Source organism: Simochromis diagramma, unplaced genomic scaffold, assembly GCF_900408965.1.
Source record: "Simochromis diagramma unplaced genomic scaffold, fSimDia1.1 OVJJ01000361.1, whole genome shotgun sequence".
Classification (NCBI taxonomy): Eukaryota; Metazoa; Chordata; class Actinopteri; order Cichliformes; family Cichlidae; genus Simochromis; species Simochromis diagramma.
This window is the reverse complement of record NW_024386860.1, coordinates 4,859,454-4,877,562: the sequence shown is the minus strand read 5'-3', so window position 1 is coordinate 4,877,562 and position 18,109 is coordinate 4,859,454. Positions and strand designations below refer to the sequence as shown.

Below are 18,109 nucleotides of genomic sequence, written 5' to 3'. Positions count from 1 at the left end.
GTTTACCACCTTACCTCCCTCACTCTCACTTTGTAAGAGGAGATCTGTGACCACTCAGTCAAACCTCTGTGCAAAGTGAAAGAAGCAGGCCTTTCCCGCCTCTCTGTGCACATTGAAGCTGTGTGTTATACCATCTATGTAATGACATGAGGCCTGTTCGTGATTCAAGCGCATAAACAAACTTCATCTTAACTTCTTCCATGTGTTCAGGTTGTGCTCTTCGCTTTGACCAACAGAGAGCGACAAACCCAGCGGGCCCGACTTCCGTTTGGACGGTGAGAGGCATCACGGGATATGTAGTGTGCTCGCAGGCCCTATAAATGATTATGGACTTCCTTTAACTTCCTCTTTACTGCGCGAGCCTGAGCGAGACAGGTACGGTTACCATCCTCATCCTTACCAGCAATATAAACCTAGTGTATTTGGACCTTCACGTTGAAAAACAGTCATAGGACATAAAACTAAACTTATGCCTGTGTCGATTGAAGACCTGCATGTGGGTTTTTTTTAACGCGTTTTTAAACGAAAAGCGCTTAAGCTAAGCTAATGCTAGCTGCTAACATTAAACAACGTGGTGCGGTGTAGCTGCGGCCTAGTCTTACGGATGCCCGGTCTGTTAAACGTTTATACGCGATTTATTGTAGTTTCAGAAACATTTAATGAAGCGTATCCGATGTATCAGTGTTTCTAGTCAATTCGGTCCTTACACATTACCCTTGTCTTCATAAACCGTACGATCGTGTGGCAAATCTGACCGATACAGTTGAAGCATGGAAGTAATAGTGACAGTTGTAGGTCCCTTTAGCCTGGTAAAAAGTTAATGTCTTTTTTTAATTAATCAGTAAACGCTTTGAAAAACGGAACTAGACTGACAGATGGAGAGCCTATTTGGCTTAATTAAACTGACTCTACTTTTTGAGGTTGACTTGATTGTCTTAGTTGTAAATTGTAACATGAGTTATTGCTGAACGTGCATAATGTTTGCCTTTAAAATGTCTTCTGTGCACAAGATTCAAATAACATGTCAACCTTGAATAACCTATTAAAAGAAAAGTGTAAAATGGTATAAATCTTATATGTAGCGTCCCCCTCATTGTAATTTCTTGGTTTTGCAGGCACTTATAAGCCATCATGCCCGTTGCCAGAAGCTGGGTTTGTCGTAAGACATATGTCACCCCCCGCCGCCCCTTCGAGAAGTCCCGTCTCGACCAGGAGTTGAAACTCATTGGTATGTTTTCATTTTCATAACTTCCGTCCATATATATATATTTCAAGGCATACCCTTTAATGAGCTATACTAAACTGATTACGGCGTTTCATCTCCCTTTAAGGCGAGTATGGGCTGAGGAACAAGCGTGAGGTGTGGAGGGTCAAGTTCACCCTTGCCAAGATCCGCAAGGCTGCCAGAGAGCTGCTCACTCTGGATGAGAAGGACCCAAAGCGTCTGTTTGAAGGTGGGTAGGATGAGTTAAAGCTGGTTTGTGTTGGCCGATGATTTAAATATATAAAGTGTCAGACTTCACCATGGTGTCACGAATTCCTCGTCAATGAGGCCAATATTCCTGCTCTGCATAGATTTTTGAACACGTCTCTGTGGTTGTATGTTTAAATGACGTTTTGTGTATATGTGTGGTTTTCCAGGTAACGCTTTGCTCAGGCGTCTGGTGAGAATCGGTGTGCTCGATGAGGGTAAGATGAAGCTCGATTATATCCTGGGCCTGAAGGTCGAGGATTTCTTGGAGAGGAGGCTTCAGACACAGGTCTTCAAGCTTGGACTTGCCAAGAGCATCCACCACGCTCGTGTCCTTATCCGCCAGAGGCACATTCGGTAAGCTCAAAGCAACACATAACGGGCTCAGTGGGTTTTTTTTTTTTTTTTTTTTTTTTTTTTTTTTTTTTTTTTGATGGACTCATGAGAACCTGTCGATGCTTCCTCTTCCATCAGAGGACCACCAACCTGTAACACACCCTGTTGACAACAGTTAAGATTTTCATCAAGGTCAATTCGGTATCAAAACCGTATACCTTGTCAGTAGACATTGCCCAGAGCCAATCCTGCCGCCGAGGGCGCAGACAGTGCCACGGTGTTGTGGCCGTCAGGTAAGGTATGGGGGATTGCACCTCGGGCAATTGTAGTATTCACTACAGCATTGGATATGAAGTACTCAGGCTGATGATTTAAGTCATAAGTTCAGATTTCCTGTGGTGTCAAGAATTCCTCGTCAATGAAGCCTGCAGTAAATTATACATGTAAAATATTAAAGATTCACACTTTTTCCACCCTGAAAGCTTTTTCAGCTTTTAAACTGCAAAGACAACTCTTAAGTGCAGCTGGAAGATGCATCAACATTTTCTAAAGTCCTCCCTTTATTGTCTGTCTTGGCAGTGTGCGCAAGCAGGTGGTGAACATCCCCTCTTTTGTGGTTCGCCTGGACAGCCAGAAGCACATCGACTTTTCCCTGAGGTCTCCGTACGGCGGTGGACGCCCAGGTCGCGTCAAGAGAAAGAACGCCAAGAAGGGCCAGGGTGGAGCTGGAGGAGCTGACGATGAGGAGGAGGATTAAGAAGGATGTTGTACAGGAGTGTTTCTTGATACTTCCTGTTGTGACAATTCTCAATAAAATGTTTGGTTTATCCAAAAAAAAAGTAGCTGACTCTATGCAGTTTTAATAAAATGCAAACTTAAGTTTCAGAGCTTTACTCAAATGGTAGCAAAGTGCTGTACACAAAGAGTCAAATAAGGACATTAAATAGAAGAATACGTAATATTACAGGATACAGCTGACATATGCTGTATCATGGTGATTAAAATGTATTCATATAGCACATTTCAGAAACAATCTAGTGTTTTTGTATCATCCAGAGAAGAAACAACTTTCAGGGATTATCTGCTCATGTGGACCTGTAGACTGACAGCTGAGCCTCAGCTGACGATCTTGTGGTTACTAACAGGGACTAACTTCTATGCAAGTGTGAAAAGTCAGTGACAAAAAATCTTAAAATAAATTCTAGGTTGAACAGGAAGAAAACATTTTGGGGGTTTAGTAGAAAGTGTGGCTGCTCGATTTTTCAATCAAGATAGTGTATGAGATTCAATAGTATGTACTGACTCTAGATTTCTTTTCGTTTGAGTTAATTTTACTAAGTCTCTTTAACTGTGTGAAACAAAACTTGACACCTGAACTGACATGCTTATTTATACTGAGGTTTTTAAAATTATACAGCGTTATAGACATAGAGCTCAGGTATGTAGCTGTGAGTGTGCTAGATGCCAGATTAAGCTGACAACTATTACGTCACTCTTATTCATATTTAGCAACATAGAAACACAGGAAGTTGAGTTTAAGATTGTTACTGAGGTTAAAGAGCTGTAAAGCTTTGTGTCATCTCCATAGGATTGAAAACTCAAACTAGGCCTGTGGATGACAAGCTCAAGGTCTTAGGTCTTATAGTTTTGTAATCTTAACATAAGACTTTAATGATCCTACGGTGAGGAAATTTGTGTTACCTCAGCTCAGGTACAGATGGCAGAAGAAAAGTACAAAAAATACAAACAAATACAAAATAAGTAAACACTATATCCAACAGTAGCATACACTGTATGTGATTATGGATAGAGAGTTGTTACTATTACTATGTAAGTAATAGATATCTAAAAGTATAAACATGTACACGCACACACACATGTACACAATAAATATACATATGGATGATACACATGCATGAAGTGTGACCGTGGATGTCAACAATGTCCAGTGACTCATGACATTGTGATTGAGGAGTTGCTGTTGGGATGAATGATCTGTGAAAGCGCTCCTTCCTGCAGCAAGGGTATTTCAGTCTCTCACTAAAGGAACTGCTCAGCACACTCACAGATTCATGCAGAGGGTGATGTGGGTTGTTCATGATGGATGTCAGCTTTACTAACATCCTCCTCTCGCCACCTCCACAGACTCCAGAGCACATCCCAGCACAGAGCTAGACCTCTGCACCAGTTTGTCAATCCTGCTCCTGTCCCTGTCCGTGCATCCGCTCCCTCAGCAGGCCACTGCAAAGAAAAAGGCAGATGCTACCAGAGTATCATAGAATGTTCTTAACAGAGTCCAGCAGACTCCGAAGGACCTCAGTCTCCTCAGCAGGTGGGGTCGACTCTGGCCCTTCTTATACAGGACGTCTGTATTTGTAATAAATTTGTTTTTATTTTCTCTAGACTCGCTTTTATTGAGTTTAGTTTCAGTTAGTTTTTAGAGTGAGTTTTCTCATTTCAGTTTAGCTTTTTTTTTTTTTTTGAAAATGTTTTGTTTTAGTTCAGTTTCTATTAGTTTTAGTTTTTATTAATTATTATTTCATGAAGGGAATATGTCAGGGGCCAGATTTCAGAAACACAGTACAGGTAATACAGTAAAAACACAACTTTATTTTAAAAGCAGTTGACTCAGTCTTGTAGACATCCAACGTCTCAATAAGACATCTATCAAAGCCTTATATAGCAAGTTTTAAATATATATTCGATCTATCCTTCAAGCTCAGGAGCTTACGGGTCCTGCACAGAATCTTAGCTGTTCCTAGGACTGCAGTCTTCTGGACAGAGATCTCAGGTGTTGTTCCTGGGATCTTCTTCGCTTGTCTACCACTATGTCCGATTGGTTAGCCACCAACATTTTGTCCGTCTGTATCTAGGAGTCCCACAGAATCTTAGCTCAGTCATTCTTGACCACCCATTTTGACCTCAGGACTTCCAGGCCATACACTCCACAGATGGTCCTGTGTACTACGCTGACCACTTGGTTATAGCTTTACATGTATGCCCTGCCTGCTAGCATCTTACACCCTCCTGTTATGTGCTGGATTGTCTCAGAGGCATCTTAACACAGCCTGCACCTGGGGTCTTGCCTGGTGTGATAGACCCCAGCCTCTGTGGATCTTGTACTTAGAGCTTGTTTCTGTGTTGCCATGATTAGTGCCTCCATACTGGATTCCTCGATTGTCTGTAGTGCTGTATTGACCTCCTCTAGTAGACCCTCAGAGGGTGGTGGTTACTTCTACAAGATTACTTCACACAATCTTGGTAACCGGCTACCGAGGGTCCAAGTTTCCAGGTTGGCGATGATCCTATCTTTCAGGTCAGTTCCTCTTGCTCAGTTAGCATGTTAAATGTTAACATGAACTTCCTCGCTGAAACAGATCACATACAGTGGACTTGTTCCTCACCCTTCTTACTACTTTCAGTGTTTCTTTTTCATTCTTGCTTATGTGACAAAGGCTTCTGATTCTCAGCGCTCAATAGCCATGGGTCATACATACATACATACTGACTTCAAACTTTTCCACAATTTCTAAATAGTTTTCTTCCCTCTGGTCACATCTCAGAAAACTTTTGTTAGAACACCTTCCACACTTCCACTGATTTGTGGATTTGTGGATGGGGAGAAATGCTTTGGGGAGAGACGTCAGGTGGCAGTGGCGGTACGTCACAGACTTAAGGACTATGTCGGGAGGGACTGAGCAGCTCGACGGTTTTTATGTGAAATAAATTATATTTTAGAACCCTATATTTTATATTTCCTTGGTACCTCCAGTACTCTTCCCGTTTAAGAAGGGTTTCCCTTTTTAGACTTAAAGAGACTAATAATTAAAAACAGAACATATATTGTCTTTATCCCGGGCCTGATATATGACTGAGCGTCAGCATAGAGCACTCAGGTGTGTGTTAACAAAATGCTACACCTCTCAGGAGAGGATTTCCCAGCAAATTTATCCCAACGCCAAATGGTGCAATGTTCAGAAAAAAACGGCAAAACACCTGATGTCTACATCTCAAACTGTACAGGCCCTTGGTGAACTGAAGCAATATTGTGGCGTGTAGAAGAAGAGTGGATCAAAATTTCTCCACAGTAATGTCACAGAATGATATTGTGATAAAGAAAACTGGCTTACCGAGGTTCAAACTATATGTTCGGGCACCATGTCTCTCATATATTTTATTAAGGTTTCATTTTTAAAAAGCCGACACTTTAAATCGGGGTCCCCAATCCCAGTCGGCAAGGGCTGGTGTCCCTGCAGGTTTTAGATGTGTGCTTGATCCATCACAGCTGATGTAAATGGCTAAATGACCTCTTGAAGTTCTCCAGAGGCCTGGTAATGAACTAATCAATGTGATTCAGGTGTGTTGACCCAGGGTGAGATCTAAAACCTGCAGGGACACCGGCCCTTGTGGACTGGGATTGGGGACCCCTGCTTTAAATGTTTTCGCTTTTAGTGGCATCTAAAGTAGGGTGACCATATTTTGATTTCCAAAAAAGAGGACACTTGGCTCAGTCATGAAGAACTTGCTTAAAGAAACATAAAATTGGCCAGGGCACCAGGTATTATAGGAAAAGCCATAAAGCCTTTGAATGAAAACAAACGCTGTTGTAACAGTGATGTACACTGTCTTGTTAGTATATGTATGATTTCTATACATTTTACATCAGATGAAAACTTTGGTTGTAAGATTCCCTGTTAATGCCCTACCTGGCCCCCCTGACAAAGCTTTGCTAGACCCGCCCCTGCACAGTTGCCAGCTGTCAGCTGTAGAAAAGGATCCTGGTTTTATTTGTCTCTCAGAAACAGTTCATAACTTCCCTTCAACTCATTCATGTCACCTAAAAGGTAAACCTGTTTCTCCATCATCTGTTCAGCTCTGATGATTCAGTAAGGACATCTCCTGGTTTCATCTTCATGTTTCAAACATCAGCTGATACTAGAAAGTAATATTAAATATATTCTAACAACAGCTGATCAAGCTTAAACGTGATGCTGTTGTTTAACGCCACATCCGCTGGTTTCTTCTTTCTGGCGCAAAGTGGGCGATAAACAAACAAGAGTGAAAAGCCGATCAGCTGATCATTGATCAGTTTCATGATTGAAGTAGCAACAGGAGAGGGAGGGGGAGATGAGAGAAGAAGAGGCAGCTGTGCAGCGTAAAGACACAGAATAACTCCAGCTTTGTGTCTTTTTCATTGTAGCTGAAGTCCGGGACAAACTGTGTTCATATTCAGCTCAATACCAAATATTGAGTAATATTTTCTCTGAATACGAGACGATTCCGTTTTTCTCTACTAACTAACCTTGTGAATAAAATAAAGTTCACTATCAGTAACATCATAGCACCCACCCAGCTGTATAGAAACTCCGTCATGCTAGCTAGTACGCAGTATGAGTTATTGTAACTGAATGACACAAAGCTGTGGGTTTGTTTTTATTTTCAATATCGCACACACCGTACTACACTGCATATTGTAATTACTGTACTTTTAATTTCTGGAAAAAAAAATACTCTAAAGCTTATTTTAATGTTTCAGTCTATTTGGACAATTTGGACATGACAACCATTAACTGGGGTATCAAAATATGCATTTCAAGATTCACGTCCATTGCTCGACAGTTTTCAGTAAAATACAGTGAGCCACAGTGTTAAATGCAGATAATATGGAAATGAATCGTTTTAGACTGACATCCAATCCGCACCCCTGCCGTTAAAGTGATAATGGTACAATCCGAGCGCTTGTTTAGCTCAGTTGTTGAAAAGGCTGACTGTAAAGGTGCAGGTTCGAGTCCCCAGTCGAGGCTGTTTATTCCCTGTCTTCTTCCATTTTCTTTTCTGTCTCTAATAAAATAATATAATTTAAAATATAATTTAAAAAAATGGTATAATCTATCTCTGACGCATCGCTCGTCAACCAGGAAGTGAAAACTGATCCGGTGTTAAAGTGTGAATGGCTAGTTAGGTGTGTTACCAGTCTTCAAACGGACAGGTATCCCGCTGTATAAATGTAAGTAACAGTGTCTACTGCTCTAACGGTGTTCAATCCAATATGAAACATTAATGTGGACTGATAGTTTTTCTTTCTGTCTCCTTCCTGCCTGTTAACGGTTGTGGAGCCGTGGCTTAAGCTCCTGTTACGTGGGTTTTATGCGTAATCTTGTGTTTTTAACCCAGTTTATTCAGTCAAGCAGCACCGCACACACAGTGCTGTTACTACTCACTACAACACTGCACCTATCTTGTTGAAGGTGTGCATACTGATGGTAACTGATAGCAGCCACGTTTTAACCCCGGAATATAATCGACAGTGGTTTCCACACTGATAAAAAGAGAAGTGTGCTCTTGCACAAGGGGCTCTTCTTGTCTTGTCACCGGAAGTTACCTTAACATGGATAATTTCTCCTTCACGTGGAGCAGATTTTCTTTTGTTTTTTCTAACCATGTGAGGGGTGTTACAGACGACTCTGTGTTCTCACAAGGGTTCGCGGATGTGTACAGATGATGTTAAAATGGCTTTTTTTATCGTTATTATTATTTTAGACCCTATTGTGTTCCTGTGCAGCACATTTGTGGAGAATATAAAAAGTATATAAAAAATGAAAAAGCTGGGATATAAAGATTCAGGCTGGATAAGTGTGGGCTCAATGTTTGTAACTATTCATTTTTATTCAAATGGATAAACTATTACTGTGCTGAATTTCGATATAAACTATGGGAGACTAGAAGGGCTGTTAGGATTACATTTTGAGCTGACGCAAAGTATACCAGTGCATATGGCACCACAACCGCTGAAGTTCAAATTCAGCAAACCTAATAATTGCTGGCGAGATAATTTTACACAAGCACAAGTGATTTGTTGTTACTAAAATGCAGAAAATAAATCTGTCCTTCAAATGGTGTTTAGAGGAGGTTGTAGTATTTCTTGTGTACTTTAGGCTCCTTTCCTACACCTGCATCTACAGCTAAACAACACTTGTTTAGACTTCCTGTTGCTAGCCACTCTGGCCTCAGTGGTCTGTTTGTGTAATTCACTGCACTGTGGCGGCCCTTAGAAATATCCCTCACTCTCAGCACACAAACTTTATTTCTGAGTATTTGCATGGAGTGTTTCTCTCATGCTTTACTTTGCATGTGGGTTGCATTATACAAGTGTGTGTGTGTGTGTGTGTGTGTCAGCAGAGCAATGTCTCCTGATGAGCTGGTGTACCTGGGAGTCCTTGCTGCTTCCATCCCTGTTGGATTCCTCTTCCGGTACCTCAGTGAGTATTTCGATCAAATTATGAACACATTCATACATAATTTATATATTTATTTTTATCTAATGCTGCTTGCTGGTGATTGTTATACTATGAGATGAAAAACTGACACAACCATAATTTACTATTTAAATGCAAAAGGGGGGAAAAAAAGTCTTATTTTGAGAGTTGTGATTATTCAAATAAGTCCAGATTGCATACACGATACTTGGTAAGTAAAGGGTTAAAACGGGACGAATTATGTTGATTTTCAGTGCTCTGTAAGTGCTCGGGGAAAAAAATACTGGCACATCGGATCTTGATGAATAAAATCATGAAGCTAAAAATCTTCAGCGATGCACGTTGTGCAATTCATTGGAAACAAAACAACATAACAACAGTTAGTGGGGGGGGGGGAAAGTCAGTCCTTTGAAGACTGGATTCAAAGTCACACCAAAAGTCCATGTTAACAAACAGCACTGAAGTTACAGCAGCACAGAAGTGTGTGTCACTTTGTAACAGGAAATCGTATGCATTCAGCTGGTGCTGCAGAAAACATTTTAATGATTTTATTTTTGGTTGTATTCTGCTGCAGAGTCTGCTTTACACTGCTGGTGTGTGATCAGTTAAATTTGTAGACCGTTTATCAGCAAGGATATTGATCAATCAGTATAAGTTGAATAATAAAATGAAGGGACTTTCACGTCTCCTGGAATCAATAAATGATGTTTGCCCCAAAGGCAATCTTTACCTTAGCTTGAATATGTGAAAGGACGACCACATATTCAGGATAAACACATGGAAATCACAAAAAATGCTCATGTTTATATTTTGCATGGCTTTCTCTTTAAAGGTTTTCACTAATTAGCTGATGATTTTATTTTTATTTTCAATTTGCATTAAAAAAAATTACATTTCTCCACCTTTTATCAACGGGGGCTGACAGCAGTGGGTGGGAATCAACAGACTTATATAACATTATATTTTTCCTGCTGTGTCAGGCACTTTTCCTGCCCCATGGTAGACACTTGTAGGTGGCTTCCACTCTGCAATTTTTCTGTCACTTCAGGTCCACCTGTGAAGCAGGGTGCAGCTCTTCTTCTCGGCCTGTCCATCACTATCGCCACCTGCCACATCCACACACTCCACTCCCTGGTGACCGTGATCGGAACATGGATTATTATCAAGAGCAGTTGGAGGTGAGGAACGAACATCCATGCATTTCAGACTTATTTTACTTTGTATCACACAAACTGTTGTCTGTGAATTCACCTGTAAATTTCTCAAATATAGCAGCTGATCTAGAGTGTAGAAATAGTTAAAAAAAATAAATAGAAATAAAAACCTGTAAGCTTTAATTTCAGCCAGAAAGTGAAGATCACAGCATGCAACAGGACTCCATGTACATGTAGTCTCACTCCTAACTATATATGTCTGTTTACAAGGCACGCCCCAGCGCTGAGCCTCAGCTGGACCTTTCTCTACCTCCTCTTCTTCCGCCTGGTCACTAAGTTTGGTCTGCCATCACCAACACCTTTCGCCAACGCCATCCAGCTACTTCTCACGCTCAAGGTATGGAAAGTTAAAAACACTCAAGTGGAGAAATCAGTTTAAAATTATACTGCAGTGTATTTCAAATTCATGCATCCTTATCTTACTGTTAATGTAGATGGTGAGTCTGGCCAATGAGGTGCGCAGCTTCCACGTGGAGAAGAAGAAGGACGTGAGCTCCTTTGCAAAGTCCCCCGTCGTTGGCGGTCTGTCGCAGGAGCCTTCCATCTACGACATTTTGTCATATAGTTACTGTTATGTCGGTATAATGACGGGTAAATAACTTGTCTTAAATGTTCCGAAAAAAGGAAATTCTGATCTTACATGAACTGTTTTTAGCTGTAAATTGTAATTAAGTGTTGGTGTTCATTTGCTTTTGCATGAATTTTAACTGTTGTCTCTCTTTGTCTCACTTTCTGCTACTTGTCCAATATTGTGAGTCCATGCTTTTTTTTAGTATTATTTCTATTTCTAACAGTTTTCATAAATCTCTACTCTATTTTTGTTCTCTCACTTCCTTTTCCTACTCAACTGCACCCTGTGTTGTTGTTTTTTTTTTTTGTTTTGTTTTTTTGAACCACACTGCCCTCTAATGTTCCTCTCTATACCTTGCATCATCCTGATTGCCCAATTTTTGTCTGTCACTGTCTTCTCAATCCTGCATTTATCCCTCTGTCTCATCCCTTCATGTCCTTAAAGGCCCTTTCTTCCGCTTCCAAACATACATTGACTGGGTGAGGCAGCCGAGCCCGCTGGCCCTCCCCGGTTTGACACCATGCCTGCAGCGCTTGAAGCTGGTTCCTGTCTATGGCGCTCTGTTCCTGGCTGTCAACTCTGTCTTTCCGCTGGCCTACGTTCGTACCGAGGACTTCTTGGATCAAAACGTTTTCTATAGGTATTGTGACAAAGAATCAGCACAACAGCAATACGCTTTTGGAAATTAATAGGAGTTATAGATTAATTATATTTTGTCATATTATCACTGGAGAGTTGTTTTAGTTTTTTTTATCAGTGATTAAAAGTAAACTAAAGACAACTGTAAACAAAGCTATTTTTAAAATTCTATTAGAAGAATTCATTAGCATGATTTTACTCAAAAATAACATTTATACTCAGTAGCCACTTTATTAGGTACATCTACAGTGTATCGTGAAGTCGTCATGTTCAAGACACCAGTTTCAGTTGATTTTAGCTTTTTGACGTGGTGGAAGCAGCCATCAGAAAATGGGTACACTGTGGTCATGAAGGGATACACATGGTCAGGAACAATACTCTGGTAGACGGTGATTTTTAAATGATGCTCTGTTGGTACTAAAGGGCCCAAAGTGTGCCACACCATTACACCACCCCTGCCAGTCTGAAACCAGTGGCACCCAGTGTGGTCTTCCACTGCTGTAGCCCATCTGCTTTGAAGTTAAATGTGTTGTGTGTTTAGCGATGCCCTTGTGCATAGCTTGTTTGTAACAATGGTTATTTGAGTTACTGTTGACTTCCTATCAGCTCAAAGGAATTGGCCATTTTCACACAGAGAACTGATGCTCGCTTGATATTTTCTCTTCTTCAGACCATTCTCTGTAAACTCTGGAGAAGGGTGTGTGGAGAAAATGCCAACAGATCAGAAGTTTGTGAAGTTTGTCCAAGAGTCACTTGGACCACTGTTCTTCCTCATTCTGATGCTCTGTTTGAACTTGAGCAGGTCGTCTTGATCATGTCTACGGGTTTAAATGCAATGAGTTGCCACCGTGTGATTGTCTGATTTGATATTAACAAGCAGCTGAACAGGTGTACTTAATAAAGTAACTGTATATATATCAAAACGTAATTAACTCTTCAGTAAAGGGCACTGAATAGATTTGTCACATCTTATTTGTTTCTTCAGACAAAGGTGCATGATACACTTTGTCTTTGCTTTCATCCTCAGGATGTTCTACATGGTAGCAATATTCTTCGTATTTAGAATGCGTTTCTATTCAGCGTGGTGCGGCGCTGAGGCTGGCTGTATCAGTGCTGGCCTGGGCTGCTATCCAGAAAAGGCTCTTTCTAAACCTGGAGGAGGACCTACTGTCGACTACAGGTACATAATCACAGGAATAGCAAGCATATAAAAAGAGGATGCATCTGTGTACATAAACAAATATTCTAAAAGTGTAGGGGTTTCATATTTTTGGTGTTAAATGCTGGTTTCTTTTCCTTCTCTCCAGTCCTGATCCCACCACGGAGGAGAAATATGACTTCAAAACCATCCAGAACATCGACTGTTACAACACTGACTTCTGTGTGAAGGTCCGACATGGCATGCGTTACTGGAACATGACAGTGCAGTGGTGGCTGCATCACTACATCTACCCCAACGCCCCCTTCAAAGCCTACACACTCAGGTATGTGAAGCAGGTTCTGCTTATTCTACAGTAAGAGATCCCTGTGTGGTGTATATGGGACCTGTGCAATAAGTTCTAATGTTAGGAGGTACATGTGAGAGGTGGCAGCAGTCTTCTTTAATATTCTGTTTATATTCAGCAGGGATGCCAGTGAAGCTTCATATCTTATACAGAAGTAATAAGTCCTAAATGCAGTGCTGTTGTTGGCTAATAAACATTACAAGGCAACAGTAAAATTCCAAACTCAGTACGTGGGGAAAAAAGATTTAAATAAGCAAATAAGTAACAGCCATGCACTGAATAACTGCTTCAGGGTATTGAAACCTAACTGACTACATGAGTAGCTTCTCTCTCTCTCTCTCTCTCTCTCTCTCTCTCTCTCTCTCTCTCTCTCTCTCTCTCTCTCTCTCTCTCTCTCTCTCTCTCTTTTTCTTTCTTCTTTCTTTTTCTTTCTTTCTTTCTTTCTTTCTTTCTTTCTTTTTCTTTTTTTTTTTTTTTTTTTTTTATAAACTACCACATCAGAAGACATATCTCATGCTGTGTAAATGATATTATTCATATACAGAGGTGTCAAATTATTGGCCGGCATCAAGCAAAGAAAACTACTAAGGAGATTACTGAAACTATTAAAAACTGTCTTACGCACTTACGCATTAGTGAGGAAATGTGGTCAGAAACCACTTAAACTTTTTACCCAAAAGCTTTACCCACTGAAAACTGACTAGGGGTAACCCTCAAAGCTCAACTGAGTCGTAGGTCATATTTCAGGCATGCTTATATAAAAAAATAGCTGGGTGTACAGATTAGTAAAATCCCAGAACCAGTTTTAACTGGTGCCAAAACACATGTTTATTTATATGTACTGGGGTGTCAAAACCTGTCAATAAGTGTGCTAGGGAGACTGTCAAATGTTGTCTTTATGGGGGAAAGAATAAAAAAAAAAAAAACTGTTTTTTTTTCCCTCTTTTCATTTATGAGTGAGGCTAATTGGGAAGGAAATGTTTAGTAAGGAGCATCCAAGATTGGATTCTGGGGCGATGGAAAAAGATCATGTGGTCCAAGTGCAGATTTAACCTGCTCCAGAGTGATGAAAGCATCGGGGTGAGGTGAATGAAGTGATGCACCTATCATGCCTATTATGTACTGTGCAACCCCGTGAGGGCAGTGTTATGATCTGGGGTTGCTTCAGTAAGCCAGATCTAGGCTCAGCAACATTAGGTGGCCAGAAACAATGAGGTCAGGTGACCCGATCAGGCTCAAATGTGAAAGAGTGTTTAAGGGAGCATGAGGCTTCATTTCCACTCATGGGAGTGAGTCTGAGTCTCTTATCATCAAAACAAGATGTTGGTGAAAAGTTGATGCAACTTTGTCTGGAAATCATAAATGTTATGACATTACGTACGTGCATGAAAATATGAAAGCTAAACGTTGTCCAAAAGATGATTGAGTGACTCCCCCCCCCATTTTATTATTAATAACAAATGTCCCATCTTTTCTCTTACTATCTTCTTTCTTAACTGGCTTGTGTTTCCAAGTGTCTCTGTCGCTGCCGCACATGCACATTTAAAAAAAAAAAAAAAAGTGTCTCATTTGCACAATGATGAAACATAACAGAAAAGAAAAGCTTGACACTTCAGTTTGTAGCAAACACGACTCACTCAGTAGTGGATTTTTTTTTATTTATTTATTTAAATAGCCTCTTTTCAGCAAAGCGTTCTGTTCTCCAGGAGAGAGAGAGAGTGTGTGTGTGTGTGTGTGTGTGTGTGTGTGTGTGTGTGTGTGTGATTGAATCAAAAATAAACTACACTGCCTGCTACAAAGAGAGTACACAGTGTTCATTGTGATAAAAGAACATGTCAGCCAGTGCCACGACGCAGCTCACATGTTTTTGTGGAAGTTTATAGCACACAGAATCATGAATATACTGATACATATTAATAATGTGGGTAAAAAAAGCAGGTTTGTGTTTTGTTTTCTTACAAATACACTTACCACAGACTTTAAATATCCCATTTATGTAAATGTGCTGGTCAAACCTTTTACAATTCTTCCTTTTTTGCACTTAAACCACCCTTATCCCGCCTCACGATCTTAACACCTCTAACAACTGAGGACAGAAACTCACCTCGTGTTTGGTGTGCCTCTCTCCTGTGTCTGTACCTCTCAGGGCTGGCTGGACCATGTTCATCAGTGCTTACTGGCACGGACTGCACCCTGGCTACTACCTCTCTTTCCTCACCATCCCCCTGTGCATCGCAGCAGAGTCTGCCATGGAGGCTTCGGTCCGAGCTAAACTGGGCCCACGTGGGCAGAACATCTTCGACTGGGTTCACTGGTTCTTGAAAATGAGGGCCTACGACTACATGTGCATGGGCTTCGTGTTGCTGAACGCCACTGACACCATCAACTACTGGATGTCCATCTACTTCATCATGCATGTCATTGCTGTTTGCTGTATACTAGTGGGCAGGGTCTTAAAGGGAGGGAAGAAGGAAGGGAGGAGAGGGGACAAAGAAGAGAAAAGAGAGGGTGAGAAGATAGATAATGATAAAAACAAAAGTGGAGAAAAAACAGACTGAAAGGAGGTGCAAGGAAATAAAAACTGGTTAGATCATTTTTGGGAGAGGAGGAGGAGGAGGTTGCTGCAAGAGCAGAATTTCAAACGCTGGTTTCACCAACACTTATCTTCCTAACAAGAAAGCTCACACAGGTCCAAGAGAAAAGTTCAAATCTTGTTTAGTTAAAAAACAAAAATAAAAGTGCATTTCATATAAACATATTCATACAAATGCTGTGAACAGCGGAAGAGGAATCCTCGAGCTCTGTGAAGGCTTTTAGAGTGTGAGTGGCAGCTGGTCTGTAAACGGTTACAGTGCAGCAGATATCTTAACATTACTGAGGAATCTTTCACGCGTGGATACAAACGCCTAAACTTCACAAACTCCTTCTGTTTCTCTTTTAGCAGTTTCAACATTATTTTTTGACATGAAATCAATCTGAGAAACCCTTTTTGCTGGCGTAGAACTCGACTTTGAAAGTGCAGGATCCCAGTAGTAGTAGTATCATATAAGGAAAGCTACTTTTGGCTACTCCCTTATTCGTGAGAGGTCACCACAGCAGGTGTCTGATTGGTGGTTTTTTTTTATACCGGATTGCCTTTCTGATGCAACCAAACCACAATTTGTACCATACATCCTTTGTTTTTCTTGTTCTTCAAAATATTGTACCAACAGGTGTATAGGATTGCAGTAGTGGTAGAGGTAGATTCTGGGTGGACTCCTTGCACTCCTCACTTACACAACCACCATCTATGAGTCCACGACCCTGGCTGGGCCAGGTGTAAAGTAGGTCGTCTAGTATTAGAAATGTCTGGAGACTCGATCTCCAGCTCCTCCAGTCCACACGTTGACAAGATACTGAGCACAGATGCATCCATCTACGATTCCAGATCTAAACGTGAAATGCTTACAAGGTTACCTTTACCTATTGCAGTTAAACCTATTACTATAAGAGCAACGAGTACCTCGGACACAGATGATTGACTAAATCTGTTTCTGTATGTAGCAAAACTAATGTAGGTAAATATTCATACTTACTGACTGTGTCTGTAAGACATGGGAGTGGTTTCAGTCCCCTTAGTATCCATATGTTGTTGTTATAAGTGTGTTACTGCAATTACCTTTAAGTAAAATGTTGAAAATGTGTGGTTTTAAAAAGAAAAAGAAAAAAAGACAGCCGTTTCCTCACCTGGAAGTGATGGATAATACCAGTGGTGCATGGGGTTTTTTTAAGTTAAGGGCACCAAAAGGAGCAAACACCCAGATTTCAGTGCTTGTATCCACATCTGAAAGATTCTTACCATTACCTGCTGCACTAGTAATCCACTCCTGTCACCTGTATGGTGGTCTTGATAGCATTTCATGAGGTATAAGCAGTCTTGAATTGTATTTCTAATCAAACGAGGTGCATGTCATGTTGAGATCCTGGCTACAGCCTGTATTAGAATGATGAATGACTAGTTTTATGATGGAGATAACCTAATGAGTGTGTCATTAGTTCAGCTATTTTGGTCTGTTTGATAAGAATTGACCTTTTGTATTCCTGCCTAATTAAATTAGGACCTCATTAACTGTTTTAGGTAATATGTTATATGTGTATATATATGTTACATACACACATGCACACACTGTATGTTCTGTTATTTTTGTATGCCAAACATTACTGTGTCCTAAATTTTAATCCTCTAAATTCCTTTTTTTTCTTTTATCTTTTTTGCATTAGTTCCCCTCACTGTTCTGCTCATAGCTGTAAGCAGTTTAGATCATATCAGGAGCATCTCCACTGCATGCTGTTGTATCCAGGGAAAGGTGTGCCATGTAAATGATAACAACAGTCCGTTCACTGCCAAAATGTCTGTACTGCCATCGTGTAACATTCTGGGTAGGGACCAAACATTTAATGTGAAGACTTACAATTTTCTATAAGCTGCCAGTGTTTGTCATTGAAAACAGCACAGCTAGGATTTGGGGATATTGTCAATAAAGCTCCTAAAATAAATTCAGGAGCCAATCTCAGCTGACTGCAAGAGGTGGGGAACACCCTGAGCATGTCTCAACTGTTAATTCTCTTTAAGGCAGCGATGATGTTTTAGAGAGGCCATATTTTCATTTTTTGTGATACAAACATTTCTGTAACATTAATGTAAAACTGTTTGATCTCCTCAGTGCACTTCAGCAGAAAATTAATACATGATGTTATTGAGTTATTGCCATTCCCTCACTGTTAGTTCACACTGTATGGTCTTGAGGTTATTACTTGTGGGGTTTTTTTTGTTTTTGCGCCGGCTGTAACGTTCCCTGATTTGTAACAGTGTTGAAAGTGCAATACATCTCAGCATTTCCTCTGTGAAGATTTAGTTTGTTATAAAGGTCATATTAAAGCCTCTGCAAAGCATTGGGACGTGGTGCTTTCTCTAGGTAAATGTTTGTTAACGACATCCTGTTATTAAAAACCTTTTGTTGCTTTTGTTGTACACAGCAGCGTGTTGTATTTCATTTCCTGGCATCCCTGTCCGCTGTTAAAATGCATTAATTTCCTCCCCTCTCCTGTAAAGTCAAAGACATTTATGATTTTAGCAC

The 18,109-nt window shown here is 40.6% G+C and overlaps 2 protein-coding genes across 3 annotated transcripts; both read left to right on the top strand.

Moving 5' to 3' along the window:
- The first annotated feature begins 255 nt into the window (after window positions 1-255).
- Window positions 256-2,649, top strand: rps9 (ribosomal protein S9). The gene is made up of 5 exons (XM_040029914.1): window positions 256-375; window positions 1,116-1,228; window positions 1,332-1,454; window positions 1,642-1,828; window positions 2,387-2,649. Exons 2-5 carry the CDS (start codon window positions 1,132-1,134, stop codon window positions 2,562-2,564), a joined length of 585 nt encoding a protein of 194 aa, XP_039885848.1. The 5' UTR covers window positions 256-375; window positions 1,116-1,131; the 3' UTR covers window positions 2,565-2,649.
- A 4,939-nt stretch (window positions 2,650-7,588) lies between these two features.
- mboat7 (membrane bound O-acyltransferase domain containing 7) lies at window positions 7,589-18,003 on the top strand. 2 transcript variants are annotated; one of them, XM_040029905.1, is made up of 9 exons: window positions 7,589-7,814; window positions 8,987-9,066; window positions 10,112-10,241; window positions 10,488-10,614; window positions 10,712-10,868; window positions 11,293-11,488; window positions 12,515-12,667; window positions 12,795-12,971; window positions 15,139-18,003. In XM_040029905.1, exons 2-9 carry the CDS (start codon window positions 8,991-8,993, stop codon window positions 15,548-15,550), a joined length of 1,428 nt encoding a protein of 475 aa, XP_039885839.1. In that variant the 5' UTR covers window positions 7,589-7,814; window positions 8,987-8,990; the 3' UTR covers window positions 15,551-18,003. The 2 variants fall into 2 exon arrangements, with proteins under 2 accessions (XP_039885839.1, XP_039885838.1); XM_040029904.1 differs by having other exon boundaries at window positions 8,984-9,066.
- Window positions 18,004-18,109: the final 106 nt, after the last annotated feature.